The sequence below is a fragment of the Psammomys obesus genome, unplaced genomic scaffold, assembly GCF_907164565.1.
Source record: "Psammomys obesus unplaced genomic scaffold, mPsaObe1.curated_primary_1811, whole genome shotgun sequence".
Lineage (NCBI taxonomy): Eukaryota > Metazoa > Chordata > Mammalia > Rodentia > Muridae > Psammomys > Psammomys obesus.
This window is the reverse complement of record NW_026585895.1, coordinates 51,877,216-51,897,437: the sequence shown is the minus strand read 5'-3', so window position 1 is coordinate 51,897,437 and position 20,222 is coordinate 51,877,216. Positions and strand designations below refer to the sequence as shown.

Sequence of the window (20,222 nt, the reverse complement as noted above, 5' to 3'; positions counted from 1 at the left end):
ACATTTAAATGAGTTGTCTGTTCATTTTGGGTTTGGGTTTTAATATATGTGTAGATACTGTTCTCACTACATGTGGCTTGTTTCTTAGAGGGAGCTGCTGCTGCTACTTGGGTGGCCTGCAAGCCTCCTTTTTGCTTTTCTGTGTGGAAATCTAAACTGGGTTACATGTTCCCAATTCCATGCCCCACAGCAGGCAGGAGAGTATGTGGTATACTTTGGCAGAGACTGATTTGTTGTTATGCCTATCCTTTTTCTTGGTTTTGCAAGACAGGGTTTCTCTGTGTAGCCCTGGGCTGTCCTAGAACCTGGTTTGTAGACCATGCTGTTCTCAAACTCACAGAGATACACCTGTCCCTGCCTTCTAAGTGCTGGGATTAAAGACTTGGGCCACCACACCTGGCCAAAAAAATTTTTTTTAATTAGCTTAATATTGCAGGCAATCTCTGGCTTTCCTCCTCATTTCCAGCCAAGTTTCAGGAGTTTAAAAAAGTTTATTTTGATTGTCAGAATGTTCTTAGCATTTTCACTTAATGAAGAACCTTTAGGCAGAAGTAGGCAGAGGCAAACTCAGGTTATTTGTATGTCAAGTAACTTGTGTGCCTGCATGCATGACGGAGCCATGTGTTAAAGAAGTATGTTCTCTCTTTTGGGTGCCCCAGTGTTCAGAAGCAGAGTATCCCAGTGCTGCTGGAAGGCAGAGATGCCCTTGTGCAATCCCAGACGGGCTCAGGTCGGTTGCTGTTTATTTACCCTTCCCTTTATCCTGAGGCATGTAGTACATGAGCACATGCTAGGCTCTTCAGGAAGGTGTTTGGGGTGGCAAAGTCTGTTCTGTCTTATCTGTGGACGGGCAGCCATGCTTGCTTTTGATGGGAGGCCTAAAGTTGTCATAACGGAAGGAAGGTGATAATGGTGCTGTGGTCAGGAGTAGTGAGAGAGTATTCATAGTTGAGCTCTGCTGCTTCTTATGTGCCTGCTGCCATAGTGGCCAGCCTTCATTCTGGATGGAGTGACAGTTTATGGCTTGAAAGCAGTTCTGGCCTGAGCATAGTTGGCGTCAGGGATGGACCACTTCCTACATGGTCTGCTCTTCTGACACACTTTTGCCTTCTTGCCAGCTCAGCCATGATGAGAAGCCCAGAGCTTCCTTTTGTCTTCAAAGGCTGGCTTAGGTTCATGCTTAGCACACCAGCACCACAGAAGCCATTTAGCTGAGGGAGAACTTTGGATCAGCCTTTTCCTAGCTTCCACAGACAACTGTCAGGCTAGCTTCTGTCAAATGTGAGAAGCATCATATATCCCTTGTAGATGACCTAATGAGCTGAGGCTTCAGGGCTTTTTTGAAGTACTGAATTACACAGCAAAGGTAGGAGTCACGGCAGACAGACAAAATGCCTCTTAGATGTGGAACAGAGTTTAGCTTCTCCAAGATTCAGCATTATTTATGGAAAGCAGAACCTGTTTGCATCCCAACTGATGTTACTCTCTTTTAAAAGGTAAAACTCTTGCCTATTGCATCCCTGTGGTCCAGTCTCTTCAAGCTCTGACATCAAAAATACAGGTGAGCAGAAAATGCATTTCCCTGCTCTAATCCGTTATGCCCACGCTGCTGCCTGGCTGAACGCTAGTGTTGGTGCTAGAGTAGTGGGGTCTGTCTGCACTCAGCATTGTGTTCTCTTCCTGTTAAGATGTGTGTGAGCGTGAGTGGAATAGAGCAAACACATTACAGTCACTACTGCCCATGTGTAGGGCATGTGACTAGAATGCCTCCAGTGTGCTAGATGTTGTCCCTATTTCACTTTCTTGACTCCCCATCCTCTGCCCACCACCAAAGTGTGGGTGTTATATGACTCTAGTGGTGTAGCAGAGTAAAAAAACATGGCCATATTGAATTACCAGTGGGCATAGATTCCCAGCTCAACTTCTGTGTGACTCTGGAGAGGAAGCTCTGTCATCTGGGCCATGATTTGTGGTGAAGCTTTGTTCTGGTTCCTGTCTTATTTGGGGGCCTTCGTCTTACACAGTACCCAGCATTGGACCTCCTACAGAATTACTTGATAGAAAATACTCTAACATGCTTTGATTGGCCCCTGTGTATATATTCTCGTATTTTGGGTATCTGTTGTACATAACGTGGAGTTAAGTTACAGCCATACAGGTTTTAGTGTGTTTGCTTTTAAATGGAGAGAGCCGGACTTTCTCTTTAACGTGGGGTTTATCAGTACTGATAAACATAGAATTCATTCTTAGTTGTGAAATGTTCTGTAGAAATGGATTTCCAAACAGAGCATGCCTGCACTTCCAACACTTGGGAGGCAGAGGCTTGGGAGGATAGTGAGTTCGAAGACAATTGACTTACACAATCAAGACCCTGTCTCCAGAAAAAGAAAATCAAAGAAGTTTTTATAAGCTTCTTTTAAAAGATTTATATATTTCACTATATGTGTACGGTTGTTTTGTTTGCATGTTAGGTTTTTCAAAATGCCTGGTGCCTGTGGAGGTCAGAAGAGGGTTTCAGATCCCTAGGAGCAGAATTACCATGAGCTACCTCGTATGCATGCTTGTGTATAGAAGAAGAATAGCAGGCTGTTTAACTGCTAAGCCGTCTGTCCCTTGTAAGCCTCAATTTAATTCTCTTTTTCTAGTTGTATTTAGTCTGGCTCCTTGTAATTTATCGTAAAATGGTGGGACCTGAAAGCTGTAAGGAGCCAGCCTTGGACCCTGGCTTGGTGTGGAGTAGGCACCTTCAGCGTCTGCTCTCCCAGTTATTTTGGCTTTGTCTCTGATTTTTTTTTTTTTTTTTTAACGTCACTTCCATCCTGTTTCAAGTACTCATGCCCTGCGAGGAACTGGTGTTTCTTTCTTCTTGTCTGTGTAGGAACACCTTTTGAAATGTCAGGATCTCCTATCGTCAAATGGTGGCACATTAATCCTGTTGTACTAGCATGTTTACTGTTCCTCGCTGGAGCTCCAGTGCAGGCTCACAAAGTTGGTATTGAGTGGAGACTACTCTGGTTGGAGTTCTAAATCCTCCTCTCTTGAGTAAATGTTCCCAAGGCAGAACATGAAAGCCAAACCCTAATTGGATTTGCTGCTGAGCTCTTCCTTCACTCTCACAAGTTGCTGGCTCATGCTCTCTGAGCCCTTGATGAGAAACCATTGACATAATACCTTCTTTACATTGCTTTGGATTTTTATTATTGTTGTTTGGATACAACATGTCTAAAAATTAAAACAGCCAAAGAATTCCAAGGATCTATAGGGTAGAAACAAAGTGTCACCCTCTCAGTATGCCTGCTGACTTGGGTGTTTCCTCAGGGGCAGCCTGTCACATCCCTTGAACCAGGACTACACACTTTCTTTTTGCCGTTTCCTGTGGAGTCCTTTGTTTCTGTGTTGTGCTGATCACACAGATGTTTGTGTATGCTATCACTTGCCTTTCTTTTGATAAGGCTGTGGTCCAGGCCAACCTCAGTCAGTCCTCCTGGATTGCAGTAGTGCTGTCATTGTTGAGCCAGGGGTGTTTTCTCACTGTGCCACATTGACCTGCCCTGGTTGTACTCGCTTGTTTTGCTGCTTTGTGGCAGGGTCTCATGTAGCTCAGACCCCTTCTCCTCCCATTGCCTTCTATTATGTGTGTGTCACAAATTACTGAGCCATCCCCATATCAGTGAGTGCCGTTTACATAATATGTCCATCCAGTATCTTGCTGCAAACAACAGTTAAAATTCTGGACATCTGTGAAATATTCTCCAGGTCCTTTACACACATGTGGATGTATAGAAATAATTCCTGGAAGTGGGATTTGTAGTTTTGTGTTACTAGCTAATGCCAGCCTTGATCTGTTAGTGGGTTTTACCAGTGTGTGTGTCCGCCAGCAGTATGATGCCTAGTCACGCTCCATCAGCACGCAGCTGCTTTACAAGTCTTTCTGTATTTGATTCTATTCCAGACCCCAGTTGCTATTGTGACCTCTGTGTGCCACACTATTCTGTGACTGCTACAGTTTAAGTTACTTTGTATGGGATGTGTTTCCCACAAATGTGTCTTAGTGGCTTTTGCCTTGGAATTGTCTGTGTGTGGCTCTGCTGTTGTGTGCTCACATTCCCCATGGCATTTGTTTGGACTGCATTACAGTTAGGAACTCATTTAGGGAGCAGTCACTATGATGTTGAATCTTCTCTAAGAAGAGGGTACGTCTTTCCTTTAAAAAGAAATCATGCCACTCAGCTATGTTTTAATTGTCTTTATATAGATGTGGTACTTTTTTTTTTTTCAAAGTTTTTTTTTTTTTTTCAAATCCTGCCACAGACTCAGAATACCCCTCCTCAGTCTTCTAGGTGCTGGGATTGTAAACATGAGTTATCATGCCTCATAGATTTTATACATTTTTATATAATGTTTGTATCTTTTGTTGTCATTGTAAGTAAGTTTTTCTTTTCATTACATTTTCTAATTTTTTATATTGAAAGACCATTGAATTTTGGTTGTTTTTCTTTTCTTTCCTTAGAGATGGGGTCGTGATTATAATCTTGGTGTGCTGGAATGTTACTGTGTAGAATAAATTGGTCTTTTGCTCACTACACTGCTCTAATTTCTGAATGCTGTGAATGAATATAGGTATTTGCCACAACACCTGTTCTGGCTTCTTGTTGTTTTTGAGACAGTATCTTGCTACGTAGTCCTGGCTAGCCTGGAACCCACTATAATGACCAGACTGGCCTCAGAATTACAGAGATCTGCCTGCCTCTGCTTCCCATGTGCTGTGTTTAAAGGTGTGCTCCACCATGCCTGACTTGGCTATTGTTTTTATTTTGTTTTGTGTCCATGTATGCTTGTGTGTCATGTGTATGCATTGTCTGTAGATGCCAAAGGAGGGCATTGGATCCCTTGAAACTAGAGTTACAGACAGTTGTAAGCCATCATATTTTTATACTTGATTGAAATGTCTTATTGATTCTGTTATAGTTTCCCCATCAAAGATAAATAACATCATCTCCTTGTGATTATAATTTTGCCTTCCATTTTCTAGTTCTGTACATATTTCTTCCTCCTCTTTGGTTGAATGGGGCAGGACTGTCATAGGTGTAATGACCATTCTTTTCTCCTTCTTTCATACAAATGCTTCTGATGTTTTTAGCTGGCTACCCATAAACCTTATGTGTCTCAGTCTGACCTTCATTTGGTCCTCCTCATGGCATTCATTTTCTATATATACTATTTTTATATATTAATTATATATGCTAATTTTACATATTAATATATATATATAATTTTTGTTGTTGTTGTTTCTTGGAGACAGGATCTAATATAGCTCAAGCTTGCTCCAAACAAAAAACTCTAACCCTCCTACTTCAGCTTGTACCTGGCACTCTACTCATTGGCATTTCTTTTTTTCTACCAACAGCGTAGTGACGGCCCCTATGCTTTGGTCCTAGTGCCCACTAGAGAGGTAAGCAGCTTGCATATAGGTGAGGTTTGTAGACATTGTAAGTGATAGCCTGTTGACTTGAAGTGCTCTCTCCACTTCTTTCCTGCAAACAAATTACTGCACATGCCGTCCTTCACATTGCTTTCTGGGAACTATTCTGTTGATTGCTATCAAGGAGGAAGGTTTAAGTGCTCTTGAAAATTATTAGGTAGGTACAAGAGAACATTTCATCATTGTCTGAAAAACTAACAATACTTCTATTACTGATCCTTCAGTAGGCATTGCATTTTTATACTTTAGATATTTTAGAGAAAGTAACTGAAATTTTGGATATAAAAATGAACTTTTTTTTTTTTTAAATGAAGCTCTTGTTGCTGTTGAAATTCTTTCTTCTTCGGGGAACTACGTAGAAATTAATTCTGTCAGATCTGGGTGATGTGTCCACAGAGAACTTGCTGGAAAATGAAATTTTCTAGACAGCTTTGCTTCCTTCCTTCCTTCCTTCCTTCCTTCCTTCCTTCCTTCCTTCCTTCCTTCCTTCCTTTCTTTTTTAATTTATTTACTTTTATTTTATGTGTACGAGTGTTTTGCCTGCATGTATGTCTGTTAACCAACATATGTGTACAGTGTCCTTGGAGGCCAGAAGAGAATGTCAGATTCCTGGAACTGAAGTAAGAGATGATTTTGAGCTGTTGTATGAGTGCTGGGAACCGAACCTGGATCCTCTGCAAGAGCAGCCAGTGCTCTTTAACTACTGAGCCATCTCTCCAGGCCCCTGGTCAGCCTTTCATACAGCCTGCTCTGTCCTGCCTCTGTTCGTTCAGGAGGAGCACATGCAGGAGGCACGTTGAAAAGTTCTCAGCAGCAAACCTGTCACTTCTGTAGAAGGCTGCATGCGCTGTGAACATGTGGGGACAACATAACCTTGGACAAGATCCTGAATGGGCTATTTTAATGATGTTTAATGGTTGCCACCTATATTAGTTTACTTTTCCTATATCCATTGGGCTCACTGGTTTTATTTATAAACTGAGGAATGACCGCCTGCATTTTCAGATAGCCGGCTGCAGCTTTAGAGTGATGCCAAGTTCCCCAAGTGCTTGTCAGGCCACTGTTGTGTTTTCCCTTTCATACTTATTACTTCCTATCTGATTTTCTTTAACCCTATACATGAACTTCTCTGTGTGACACTTTGGGTATTTGAGCCAGCAGAGGGAGCACAAAACACTATTTTTGTATGTCTAAGAAATATATGTGATGTCTTCACCCTTATTCCCTAAACTTACAGATTCCAAAACCAGTTTAAGAAAAGGGTATTTTCATGGTGGATTCTCTAGGTAGGATTTACTTGGCCTAAGCCTTGAGATCTAGTGTTGCACCCTGATAGTTCAGATTGTTTTTTCTTTAAAAATGTAAAATGGAAGCAAGGAGTTCTGCTCACTCTCTCTAACATTCATACTTACAGTTGGCTCTGCAAAGCTTTGACACTGTTCAGAAGCTGCTTAAGGTAAGAAAAGCCATAAATTTTTGTTGTCTTTTTTTCTGACATTGTGAAGGAAGAGCCATGTGGCACAGTCTGTGTTGTGGGAATAGCTCCTCTCTCATCTTCCCAAAGTGCCTCTGGCCTCCCTAAGAGTACTTGGTAGATTTCACTGGCAGACCTCAATAACTTTTTTTTCCCTTGCTTTTTTTGAGACAAGGTTTCTCTGTGTAGCCTAGGCTATCTACTCACTATGTAGACCAGGTTGGCCTTGAACTCAGGGCTCCACCTGTCTCTGCCTGTCAAGTGCTGGGATTAAAGGCGTGTGCCACAACACCCTCTAATGACTTTTGCTAGGAGTTGCTAGAGATTGCTATTGTTGGCATACCCTGGTCTGTAACAAGTGCAGTTATGTGCAGTGACTTGAAGGTGCGGTCCCCATTTAACCCAGTGGAAAGCATCCTGAACCTGTAAGGGGATTCAAGAGAGAAAAGACAGCAGAGCCAAGGTTTAGCTCCTACAAAGGTTGACCAGGAATCTATTTTTCTTTTCTGTGGTCTAGTAAGTAATGAGTGGTGAGTGTGTTACTTGGCTTTTTATCCCCCACCCCACCTGCAAGACAGTGAATTTAACTGAAATATAGTTTTTATTTGGACACCATGGGAAAAAACAGGGGAGCTAATTATATCCTTTTACAAGCTCACATTTGTCCTGACAGCACTGGAAGCTGTTGTACAGCTCTGGTCTACCACTGCGGGTACCAACACGAGGTGCCTCTGTGTCCCCAGGCTGTATCTGCACAGAAACTCCTCCCACACTGCAAAGCCGTGTGCTTCCTGCTGCAGACTTGCTTATGCTAGGAACTTAGGATCAGCTCTGCTTCTAGGGAAGAGGCTTTATGTTGATTGTGCTCTGGTATTTTTATTTAGCCGTTCACCTGGATTGTTCCTGGAGTGTTGATGGGCGGAGAGAAGAGGAAGTCAGAAAAAGCTAGGTAGGAGAAAGTGGGTTTGCTTATTCAACTCTTGGAGTCTGTCTGCCCAATCTTGTTCAGTAACACTTGACTCTTCAACCTGAGAGAGTGCCTCCTCTGCTACTGTGCCTCTTGATCCCATATAGAGACAGACAGGTCAGGAGTCACCTCTAGACAGTACTGTTTGTCGCAGATTCCCTTCTTCTGGTTAATGACAGTGCTGTGACCTGCTTAACCCATCCACTGGCTGCCCTACAGGCCTCTTGTTTGGTACACACTCCTTCGTGTGACTCCCTTTGGTGCATATTGGGAGTTTGTGGTTTTACCGTTTAGATTTATAAAAATAAGGTGATAGCAGACCTTGTGGCCTGTGCTGGGAGGTTGAGGCAAGAGTTTCAAGGTATATACTGAGTTCAAGACTAGCCTGGCCTACATGAGACTCTGTCTTCAAAATCACTAACAACAACAAAACAGGACGATAATTTTCTTAATGCAAGTTCTCAGTGCATTGATTCCCAGCTCCGCATTGGAGCTTGCAATGGGTATCATTAGAAAATTGTTAGACAGGTAAATGGCACTTTAGTAGTTACAGAGTTCTTTGAGTCAGCTGTAACTTGAGAGTGAACATAAAGCTTGATACTTAGAAACATTGGTCAGGTTAGACTCCGCTATAAACAACAGCAATAAGGGTCCAGGTCCCTCTTCATCTTTTTGTGTCCTTACAGAGGCTTCCATTTGCAAGGTTAGCTCATAGCTTTGGATTGTTGCAGGAGTTTCAGCCACTGCACTTTAGTTTCCTACTAGAAGTGACAAAAGTTGTCATAAATCCTTTGTTCAAAGGTTCATTTATGATTAAACATTCTTTATATTTTATGCTATAGCCAAAGTATAGGCATGTTGCCCCACTTGACTGAAAACTATCTAAGTAAAATTGTCCTCTGTCTTCCGCTAGATACATATTATTAAATTATCCAAGAATAAGTTTAAAAAGAAGTAAGCTTTAGTCTATATCATCTATAAGGCAAAGCTCAGGCCCATTTTATGGCAGCTACCCAAAAGGTTCAATATTATAAAACATCTTACCATCATGTATGCCCTAACAGTTAGAATGTGTGTCTATGCAGTTAGATTGTGTGTCCTGACAGTTAGATTGTGTGTCCTACAGATTATTAGGATGTGTGTCCTGACAGTATCTAAGTCTGCCTGGTTCTCTATCACAGAAGCCTAAAAGAACTGGTTAGGGAGCTAGAAAGATGTCTCAAAAGGTTAAAAGTGCTTACTGCAGACTTTGGATCCAGCACCACTGTAGATGGCTCACAGAACACCTGTGACTTCAGATGGGAGGAATCTACCACCCTACTCTGGGCTCCATGAGCACCCAAGTGTATACATATACACACACAAAATAAGGGGCTGAGAATAGTCAACAGATCTTGGTCTTCCAGAGGGCAAGAGTTCAGTCCCTAGTGCCAGGTTGGGTGGCTCGTAGGCCTGTAACTCCAGTTTAAGGGCTTCTTTGAGCACTTGCACTCATGTGGCATATACTCATATAGAGACATACATATACATAAAACAGTCATAACGATATGAATTTTTAAAAAGTAGATCCTTTGCTGGGTAGTGGGGGTACACGCCTTTAACCCCAGCACTTGGGAGACAGAGGCAGGTGGATTTCTGAATTTGAGATCAGACTAGTCTACAGAGCAAGTTTCAGGACAGCCAGGCTATACACCCTGTTGGGGTGGGGAGAGCAGGAATTGATCTTTTAAAAAGAAGAAAAGGATTAGTTAGATGTCCATCTATCCAGAATGTTGTAGAAAGAATCTGTGAATCAGATAAAAAGCTTTGGGTTATATGCTTAAAAATTTCTCTCAAAGTTAAGGTTATGATTCTGTGTATCTTTAGATCTTAGCAGTTCTATACAAAGAGTGAAATCTTACCCATTTGTTGTTTTGACTTAAGGCTTTGGCAGTTGTGCTGGACACAGAATGACTGTCTGCCTGTCTGTTGTGTTTGTTGTTGCTCCAGTGTTTGACATACTTTCTTTTATGATACATGATTTAAACAGGCTCCGCAAAGGCATTAATATCCTTATCTCAACTCCTGGCCGTCTAGTGGATCATATAAAATCCACAAAGAACATTCACTTTAACAGAATACGGTGGCTGGTTGTGGATGAAGCAGACAGGTGAGCCTAGTTTAGGAAGCAGGGAAGGTGAGAGAAAGGGGCTGATTGTCCTGCCATCTCCAGATCAGTTCTGTAGCTTGGTAGTGTCAGGTTTTCTCTTTGCATAGGGTAAAGTCTTTTCTCTTACACCTTCAGGATCTTGGATTTGGGTTTTGAGAAGGACATCACAGTCATTCTGAATGCTATAAATGCTGAATGTCAGAAACGTCAGAATGTCCTGCTGTCAGCAACACTCACAGAAGGTGAGTTGAGAAGGAACTGTGGGCTGATGCCAATGGGTGTTTCTCTTAGGGAGAAGGGACAGCCTTTCCCCACTGTCTCCTCATACCCACTGGGTATGCAGATACCGGTACCCAGGGCCTGGGAGGAGAGAGATGGCTGCTGCTATGCATACTAAAGTGCCTGGAAGGCCCGGCTGGGCCATTTCTTGGTTTTGCTTTATGCTGAGGCATTGGCAGGTCCCACTGCGCAGGTGTTGCTCTCTCTTCAGCACTAGTTCTAGTGTGATCATTCTCCTTTCTCATTAAGAGCCCACATTCCTAGCCCCTTCCTGACTCCTCCACCCTTGAAAGAAATTCTTGGCTGTTTTGCAGATTAGAAAGAAAGGCTTAGAAAACAGAACCACTTCACCAGCTTCACTCTACGTGAGGTGTCATTGTGTAGGCACCACCAGTGCTTTCATGGCTGTTTGTGTATTAGCTGATTTTCTAGTCACAATGTGATACACAAGTTAGGTGCCGTTTGTGTGACTTCCAAACTGTTTCTAAGAAACATTGCTCTTGAGAGATAATCTTCAAAAAAGGGCTTCTGTGGTCAAATAAATTTAGGGATTGTTTTATGACCTCACTCTTTTGGGTAATGGTAGACGTTACCCAAAGGTCCTAAGAAGGTCTGCAGCCAAGTCTATTGAACTACTTTAATCTAACGTTTTGTGGTGACCAAAGAACCTTTGGTAAGGTGAGATACAGACGTCTGATGAGCGCATAGAAACTGCTATCATAAATGGGCATTGGGCTGTGGATTACCCCACCAACATGGCAATAGGGCAGATCAGTGCTGGACTTTTGTGAATGGGTGCTCTGGGGTACATAAGTGACCACGCTGTTTTGTCCTTTTCACTGTATCTAAGGTGTAACACGGCTAGCCGATATCAGTTTGCACAATCCAGTCAGTATCTCTGTCCTGGACAAAAGCTGGGATCAGCCCAATCCTAAGGAAGTTGCTAATACCCAGCCAGACAGCTTTGCCATACCAGAGAGTCTCGACCAGCATGTGGTATTGGTTCCCAGCAAGCTGCGCCTTGTCTGCCTCGCGGCCTTCATCTTGCAGAAGTGCAAGGTAGGACTGTGACTTAAATCTGGCCTGATCTAAGAAAGTAGTATATACTTCATTTGTGCTGGGTAAACACAGCAATGAGCTAAAGCACCAAGACAAGAAAAGAAGGGGCTGTCACCTTTGTTCTGAGTGCATGGGTAAGTGAGGGCATGTGTGTTCATGTGTGATTATGAATTCCAAACAGAGGTAAAGAGCCCAGGTTAAGGTTAGTCAGGGTCATAGCGTTAAGTTTGAAATCTGCCTTGTTGGGGCAAACATTAGGGGCATGTCACAGGCGGCAGAGGCATGCAGGAATGAAGTGTTTCTTGCAGACTGCTAGACCTAGTGTATTTGCTTACCAGATTCATGGGGTGAGTCTGGGATATGAGGTAATGGCTTTAGGAGTTGGGGGTTACTGATTATGACAGGCCCAAAGTGTAAGGGACAACTTACCCTAAAAGTACATTTGTTTTCTCTTTGAGGAGGAATTCTTGTCACTTTCCTGTCTGTCTTCTTTGTAGAGTGGAATATCAGTGCTACTATTATTAAATAATTAAAAGCTGTGTCACCATGTTTCCAAATCAGGGCCACCATGTACATGGATCTTAGAGACATGCTCATTTGGAGAGCTTCTATGCTTATGGCTCTGTGCTTGCTTTCTCCTTGTGTTTGTGTAGTTTGAGAAGGACCAGAAGATGATTGTCTTTTTCTCAAGTTGTGAGCTGGTGGAGTTCCACTACAGCCTCTTCCTTCACACCCTGCCTTGCCTCTCAGGGTCCCTCACTTCGGAGCAGCTGCCATCTGCCTCCTGGCCACTGACATTCCTTCGGCTGCATGGCAACATGGAGCAGGAGGTAAGCCCACTGCTTTCCACCCCATATGCAGTAAGCTTGGTAAATAGAGTCCTGGTTCACTTATGTCATTTTCAGGCTCTCCTGGGCCAGGGGGCTGGAAAACCCAAAGTGGGGGAGCTGCTGATAGCTGCTGTGAGGGAGCCTATTGTTCCTTGGGCTCCTTCTCTGGAGTTGCCTCTTCCACCTGAGAGAGCTCACAGGCCTGCTTGGCCTGTGTCTATCTCAGCCAGCTGTTACGGCAACTGAGTAGCACTAAGTAGCTGGCACCAGGGAAGGCTTTTGCCTTTTTAGTACCCAGTGTGTAATTAGGGCTTGATGTCTTCAAATTAAGAGCATTAATGGAGCTAAATTGTGGATCCCATATGGTACTGCTGAGCGCGGCGGCTGTCATTGTCAACAAGACACAGCGCTGCACTCTGTGAGCACTTTGGGCTGGGAGAGGGTACTGCACACCAAAAGGCTTTAGTCCCTGTTCTCCCTCTGCAGAGTGAGCTTCCTGAAGAAGAGTACCCTTCCCTGCCTTTAGATGTTCTGTGGAAGCCTCACTTCTGGGCTCTTAGCAAGGTCATTGTAGGGAGTTGAATGGCACTTGGGAGGGATGCTTCCCTCCTAGAGGGTGCATAGGCTTGAAGTAGGAGCCATCTTGTGACAGGGTTTCTGGGCATCTTAGAAAATCAAAAGGCTTCAAGTCAGGGTAGCATGGACATGCTGTGAACTAAAAGAGATGGCAATGGTCTGAGGTGATTGGAAACCATCCCCTAATGGTTTTTGTTCTTTGGCTTTAGCAATTAAGGAAATGGAGGCCAGATAACTGACCTTGCTGAAGGTCACTCGTGGACACAGCTTCTTTGCTATTACACATATGCAAGTCACAGAATATTCTAGGCTTTGGTAGTTTCCTGTTATGCTTTCAGCTCCCTGGTTGGCTGAGCCAGGTTTTGTTCTGAATACCATGTATAGCTACATGGGGTTTTGCTGTAAACTTGGTTTTTAGTCCTTCGGGCCCTTGTTTCCCAGAACCATTCTGTGGGTGGTGGCTGAAGACAGTGAGGAGCTTATGTGGACCTAAAAGACTCAAGAGGTTTCAATAGGTCAGGACATATCCATAGTTAAGTGATAGCAGAGTGTACAGCTCACGGGTGAGGTGGGCAGCCCTGCCTGGTGTGCTTCCTTGGGGCACACTGCTTGTGTTCTGGCTCTGATTGCTCAATTACTGACTCTGACTTGAGATAAGATTTTAGCATTTCTCCCCACAGAAGGCCCTGTGGCTGCCCATGGTCTGTCTGCCACGTGAAGTCATGGTGATGTCCATGGGCTGGGACTGCTGCTGCTGCTGCAGACCATATTGGTGTCCATGGCCCATGTCCTGGGTGCCAGTGCTGATGTCTGTGGCCTGTGCTGCGAAGGCCTGTGGCACATGCTGATGTTAGAGGCCATGTGGATGTCCATGGTCCATGCTCCTGCTGACTGGAAAGGGCAAGGCAGTGCTATTTTACTGCCTTTTGCAGTGCTATTCATGACTACAGATTCACAGTTGAGAAAGAAAATCATAGAAGGCTTCTATGACAACTCACCCTCACCCCCACCCCCAGAATATGTAACAGCCTAGGCAGTGAGTTTCTTAACCTGTCCTTACATAAGACTTGAAAAGCCCCTGGTGTAAAGGTTTGCGGCACTGTCCCTTGATGGTTCCAGATGAGATGTGCCCTGGGCTTGCAGCCCACAAATGACCAGAACTGTTCGCCATAGTGCAGTGGGGCTGTGCCGGTGCCTACAGGGAGACATCCTTTTAGTAACGTTAGTAGTTTTTATATTTTATCTGTCAATGGCAGGTAGTTAAAGTCAGACTTAGGCACACTCAGTCCGTTTTAGAGAGATCATGCTGAAGCCTCAGCATTCTCTCACCTTTACGACCACAGATCTCTTTTTAAAAAATTAATTGAGGGAACCACTCATGAATAAAGAGTTATTTAAGGAAAGCTCACCTGGTAACAAAACACTGGTCATGTTATAACGTTGCATCTGATTGGCTGGATCCTATTTGTCTGCATGAGATGTTGTGGTCTTTGGATTTTTATTGGCAGAGATGTTTACCTGTTGTTGGTACTTGATTAAAGCATATCACCAGTACAGTGCCGCACAGTGTTTGTGACCCACATGTTTGACTTTGTTGGGCATGGAAAAGGAGCTTAAAAAGCATTGAGGTGTTACTAGTGCCTATGACATGCTTTATTTAGTGCAGGCTGATTTTATTTTCTTCCTTTAAATACACATTTTCTACAATTGAAATATATAATTTTAGTTTGTTATAGTTATCAGTGTTTTTTTTTCTTTTGACCCAGAGTTTCAGCCTGTAGCCTAGGCTTGCCCTAGTACTCAGTTTCTCCTTGAACCTGGCTTTGAACTCAGAGTAGTCCTCCTGGCTTAGCCTCCTGAGTTCTGGGATTACAAGTGTCAGTCAACCACTGGCTGAGTAACTTTATAAATTGTATGTGGGTGTTGTTCATGGACATGGAGGTGCAGGTTTACCTGTGCTTGTACAGGCCAGAGGTCTCCTTGTGTGTGGCTCCTCAGGAATCTTTCATCTTGTCTTTTGAGATGTGGTTTCATTGGAACCCAAACCTTATCAGTTAGGCTATCCTGTTTAGCCAGCACGTCATGGGCATCTATCCCTATCTACCTCAGCAGTGTTGGGATCGAAAATGGCTTTGTATGCATGTATCAGGGCCCACACCCAGGTCCTTGTGTGTGTAAAGTAAGTACTACTGAGCTATCTCTCAAGCCCAGTCTTTATAAATTTTTAATTTCAGAAGGTTGCCCTGTAAGAAAAAACTGGTATTTCTTTATTCCCCTAGAGCACAGCTTCCTAAACTGTGTGTTAGGAGGCTGTGAAAATACAGCACGAACACACAGAAGCCAAAAACTAACTGAAAGTTAAATGGGTAGAGCTGAGGTGCTTTGTGTGACTTCACTGCAGCGCTGGTTTTGACATACAGTGTGCGCTGTGTAGCACACTCCTGCCACACAATGGCAATGAGTACTGCCCAAATGCAGTGTTTGTGCTGTATGTCCAAACTATTAATTCTCGTTAAGAAACAATGGTCTAATTATGGAAAACAAAGCCTTGGAATAGTCTCTTTTTCTTTCTTAACGTGTACATACTAAATTAGTATATTTTTACATTGTATTTTGTTAAAATATTTGATTTTTGAAATCGATGTTTAAGTTGTCTTCGGCGTCATAGGAAGTCACTAAGTGATTTTTGGCTTTAAATAGGACGTGAATTTCAACAGTTTCACATGTTCACACACTGTATGTAAGGGAAGAAGGGCAGTTCCTCAGAAACCATCTTCCCTTTTTGAAAGGCAAATCTCTGACAGGGAACCCCAAGAATCTGCCTGTCTGCACCTCCCTGGCATTGGGCTTACAAGTGTGTGCCCCCATGCCCAGGTTTTGTTAAGGGTCATGGTGTGGTTTCTGGGGAAACAAACTTAGGCCCTCAGATTTCTAAGCAAGAAAACACTTTTGAAATAACGCTGAGCATGCATTTGTCATTTTGTGCTATGGATTTCTGCAGGCTGGTGTTCTCCACTCTGTTTATGAAGTCAGAATGTCAGCTCTGAAAAACATCAAAGGTGCTTTTTGTTCTGTAGTGTCAGTGCTCAGCCAAGATTGAATTTATAGCGTAAAGAAGCACATCCACTCATTAGTGCAAATTATTTTAGTCTTGAATAAATGGTAAAGTTAGATGTCTAACAAAGAGTGTCGGTTTGTTGGTTTGGTTTGGTTTCTATTTCTTTGCTTTAAAATTAATTTTCACCTTTAGTGGCAGCACTCCTGAGGCAGAGGCAGGCAGATCTCAGTGAGTTGTAGGACAGCCAGGGCTACATAGTGAGACCCCTGTCTCAATATAGATATAGACGGATAGATAGATAGATAGATAGATAGATAGATAGATAGATAGATAGATAGATGATAAATTTACATGATACAATAACAGTAAATGTTTGATTTGTCTACAATTTTTCTTTAATAATATTTTAAGATGGTGTATTCTTTGCTGGCACTGGCATTTATGAATGAATGGCAGTTTATGTAATACCCTGTTGATACTGGCTTATTGAAATGTGCTCCTCACAAGGTTCTGCTGCTTTACTTGGTCTCAGGCTCAGTCATACAAGTGTATCTCATGAGATGTGAATAAGCCACTTCCTCTTTGTGCTGTGAAAACCTGAACCTTTCTGTACCAGAAAAAAAAAGTTAGAGTGAAGAAAATTGGAGAAGTTTTGTGAGTTTAAACCCACCTACCAGTATTTATTTCAAGAGTTTATCTGCTTTTCCTGTTCCTGCAGGAAAGAACCTCTGTGTTTCACGAGTTTTCACAATCTGGTACAGGAGTACTGCTCTGCACGGTAAGTGTCAAGATTAACTCCTGTGATAGCAGTAGCTGGGGTTATTTTGTTGCTGTTATTTGAGACAGGGTCTTACTATGTGGTCCTGGCTGGCCTCATAGAGATCCTCCTGCCTCTGCCCTCTGAGTGCTGGGATCAAAGGTATGCACTACCATGCCTAGAGGTGGCTGTGACTTTTGATCCCTTGACAGTTTGTCTGGTGTCCAATCTCCTGGACAGATGGTGCACCTTGGCCTCATGATGGAGCTGGTTTCTCTGTACTTCTGGATTGCCACCTGGCTGTGCCACATGGCACTGGCTGCCACTGTTGAGAAGACTTGGCGATTTGCTCACTAATAGTGGCAGCTGTTAGTCTGAAAAGGTGTGAATTTACCAACCAAAAACTTGTAAATTACAGCATTTGGGAGTAGTTGGGGCTGAGAAAGTCTTTGCACAGCACAGTGCCTTTGCTTGCTCTCCTTAAAGAAAAGTCTAGGTGCCTGGCAGGTTCTGTCTGCTCTTGTCTGAGACTGTCATCCTAGGAGCTTCAGGCCAGTTCATTTGCCTCAGTCTATAGTCCAGCACATAGCTCACTCTTCTACTGTGCATCCCAACGCTGTTCTGAGACTGAAACACATGCCTTCCATGTCCCACTCCTCCCTAGAGACCTACTTTTCCTTAGCTGTACTGCCTCCCAAGATTAAAATGCCTTCTCTTCCTGGGCCATGTGGGTGACGTAACTTACATATGGCTGTTGGAGAAACTTTTATTTATACAGTAGGAAACTGGACTGCGCGCTTAGAGAACCTTGCAAGCCAGTGTTGAGGGGACACTCACTATCTGAGTGCCTCATTTACTGCAGTTACTGTCTGAGGAACTCCGTGTCCGATTCAAAAGCAACAGAGTCTGGTTTCTTTCAGAATTCAGTTTTTGGATAAGGTCAGCTTCGTGGGTGGGTGGGTGTCTGTGTTTGTCTGTGTTTCCATCTACTATAAGGCCTACCCAGAAACCTCACTGCAACTGTATTTTCCTATGTCTGTGGCAATGTGGTTCTGCATACATCCTTCAGACTTATATACATTGTTTAATTTCTCTTAAACCACGTACCTCCTAAGGGGACCTATGTCTGAGCAAATAACCTTTCTCTTTATGGTCAGATGCTCACACTTGTTCTGAAACCATCTTAAGATGCATGAAGCAAAGATGGAATCCAAGTAGGGTACTTGGTAAGAAAATGGCCAGGAGCCCTTACCACCAACAGGAATGTTCTGGAGCTCTCACCACACTTCTTTGTGTCTTTTACCGTGAAGGAAATAAACTCTTGTCCACATATAATTTCCTGAAGTCTGTTGGTCATAATGGTTGGCTTGTGCAGATTGATCCCAGCTTTGGTTTCAACTTTCCTCAGTGCTGCAGAGAAGACTGCAGAACTGAGTAGGGCTCACCTCTCAGCCAGGATGCAGCTCAGGATCCATGATGATAGGTGGTGTGCTCCTCTGTGTTCCTCTGCTGCGCCTGTATTTGTTTGCTTTCTCTAAGCACTGTGAGCCACACTGGGATAGATGATTCTAGGGCTGGGGAGATAATGTCACTCTGCCTCCTTATAAGCAGCCTGTTGCTTGCCAGGCTATCTGAACACTCCAGGAGCCTCCATGGTGCTAATGAGGAATGAGGGCCGTGTCGGGGTGAGGCAGATGGAGAACTGGTTTCTCTTGATAAAGGGAATCATGTTGTTAATTGTTGTGTGGAGAGTTTCCCCTTTATACCAAGCCTTTTACCTTTTAACTTATTGCCAAAAGATTCTTTTAATAAGGCTAGAGAAGACTAAATGGCTGTCTTTATGGAATATGGAGAATTTGCTGTAACTATAGTGTTCTTTACTGTTTGCAAGTTTTTCTACTTCATTTCTTTTTTCCTGCTAGTAGCAGTGAAGGGTATGTAGGATATGTGTTCAACTTAAATATACTTGTCTTACAAGCTAGGACCTTTTTAATTTCCTGTGGCTTTCTCAGGGCCACATACGTACATGGCTCAGTAGTATAGGGCTGTGGAGAGGGGCCAGGCAGGCAGAAGGAAAGAAGAGTTGGGACTGAAGCTTGCTGGGTACAAGAGAAGTCTTTCTGAGGAAGGGTGGATGGTGTGGTGGTACATACCTCCCTGTAATACCAGCATTGGAGAAGTGGAAGCAGGAAGATCCAAACCTAGGCCTCAGGACACCCTTTCTCAAGTAAAACATAAATGAGGCAAAGAGTGAGGATGAGAAAGGATATTGAAACTCTAAAGTCCTGTTTTTTAAAATAGGATTGAAAAATCAAGAGTTAGGCTCAGGACTTTGTTTTATCTTAGAGTATTTTTTTTTCTGCCTGTTCATTGTTACAACTTGATTTGCCCAGAGCCAAATCAGGGAGTACTCTGTCTTTAGTTCCATGCAGGAAAGTGTTACTGGGTGATCACAAAATGAAATTTTAAAGACTCTTTGGTTTTAAGGTCAGCACCAGGATTTTTTTTCTGGTGTACTTGTTTTCCTTGGTTGTCCCTGGATAAGTGGAATGCAGTGCCTTCCTCAGAAAGGAGAAGCTTCTGGATTCTGAGTCTGTTGGTTAAATACAGCTAGGATGGATGGATCATGGTATCCACCAGGTAGGTTTCATACTTAACAGACACATGCTGGTCACCGGTGCCCCTCCACCTCCTCCACTGGCTCTTTGCTTTTGCTTTGTTTTCCCTGGTTGAAATCCTCCGTTGTCTACAGTTCTTAATTTCCTCTCCTCCTAGGGAATTTACTGTGCCAATGACCAAAAGACAAAGGAGCAAGGATTGTGCATGTCCCCAGACTGAGTTCAGTGCCTGGAATAAGTATGGTTCTTATGCTTCTCTGGTTGTGCTTTTCAGGGCAAGTTTATCCTTAATACTTTGTTTCTTCTCTGCTAATGGAAGGATCATTTGGAGATTGTTTGCTGTTTACTCAGTCACGCTAACTCATGTTGCCAGTTTTTTGGCGGCTCCAGCCAAGAACTCTTGCCTCTGACAGCTTCTGTACTCTCCCCTTCCTCCTCTGATTACGCAGCCCAATCTGTCACCCGGACAACGGGGGCCTGTACCCTGCTGATGGCTTTCCACACATGGCAATAATGACTTTTGGCAGGCCAGGAAGGCGTCAGAGTCGAATTTGTGCGTCCCTTCTCAGAGAGATGGCAGGCCCCCTCTCCCTGTTAGTAAAAGCACTTTGTGAGGTTCTTGGGTAAATAAATGAGTCATTTTAATCCAACTGACAGGCTGGCACCTGAGCAGGCTGCCTTCCATCTGTACTCCTGGGTCTCATGGAGGCCGCCAGTTGTCGAGCCCAGGGCCTTCAAGGCTTCGTTGGTGAATGTCTTTCAGAGCTGACTTTAGTGATTCTTTTGCCCTAATTAAGTTAAAGGAATAAAATGAGGCTGTGTTCAGGCTTAAGTTCTGAGAGCTGAGAGGGCAGCTCTCAGCACCTTTCCAGCAAGTCAGTTTCCTGTTTATCTAGTGTAGGTAGCTAACACTTTTCTGGAAGACGAGCTATTGCCTCTCTAAGGGCTGAGCAGAATGTGGTGAGGGAGAGTG

At 43.5% G+C, this 20,222-nt stretch overlaps 1 protein-coding gene across 4 annotated transcripts in view; it reads left to right on the top strand.

Moving 5' to 3' along the window:
- Ddx31 (DEAD-box helicase 31) overlaps positions 1 to 20,222 on the top strand; it is a 64,128-nt gene that overhangs the window by 6,604 nt on the left and 37,302 nt on the right. For 3 of the 4 annotated variants that reach the window (XM_055599906.1, XM_055599909.1, XM_055599910.1), the window contains exons 5-14: positions 660 to 730; positions 1,497 to 1,561; positions 5,408 to 5,452; positions 6,897 to 6,938; positions 7,841 to 7,905; positions 9,953 to 10,072; positions 10,208 to 10,314; positions 11,202 to 11,410; positions 12,064 to 12,240; positions 16,593 to 16,652. In XM_055599906.1, the coding sequence (XP_055455881.1) occupies positions 660 to 730; positions 1,497 to 1,561; positions 5,408 to 5,452; positions 6,897 to 6,938; positions 7,841 to 7,905; positions 9,953 to 10,072; positions 10,208 to 10,314; positions 11,202 to 11,410; positions 12,064 to 12,240; positions 16,593 to 16,652 (961 nt within the window). The remainder of the gene's footprint in view (positions 1 to 659; positions 731 to 1,496; positions 1,562 to 5,407; positions 5,453 to 6,896; positions 6,939 to 7,840; positions 7,906 to 9,952; positions 10,073 to 10,207; positions 10,315 to 11,201; positions 11,411 to 12,063; positions 12,241 to 16,592; positions 16,653 to 20,222) is intronic. The other variant, XM_055599908.1, reaches the window with a different exon arrangement.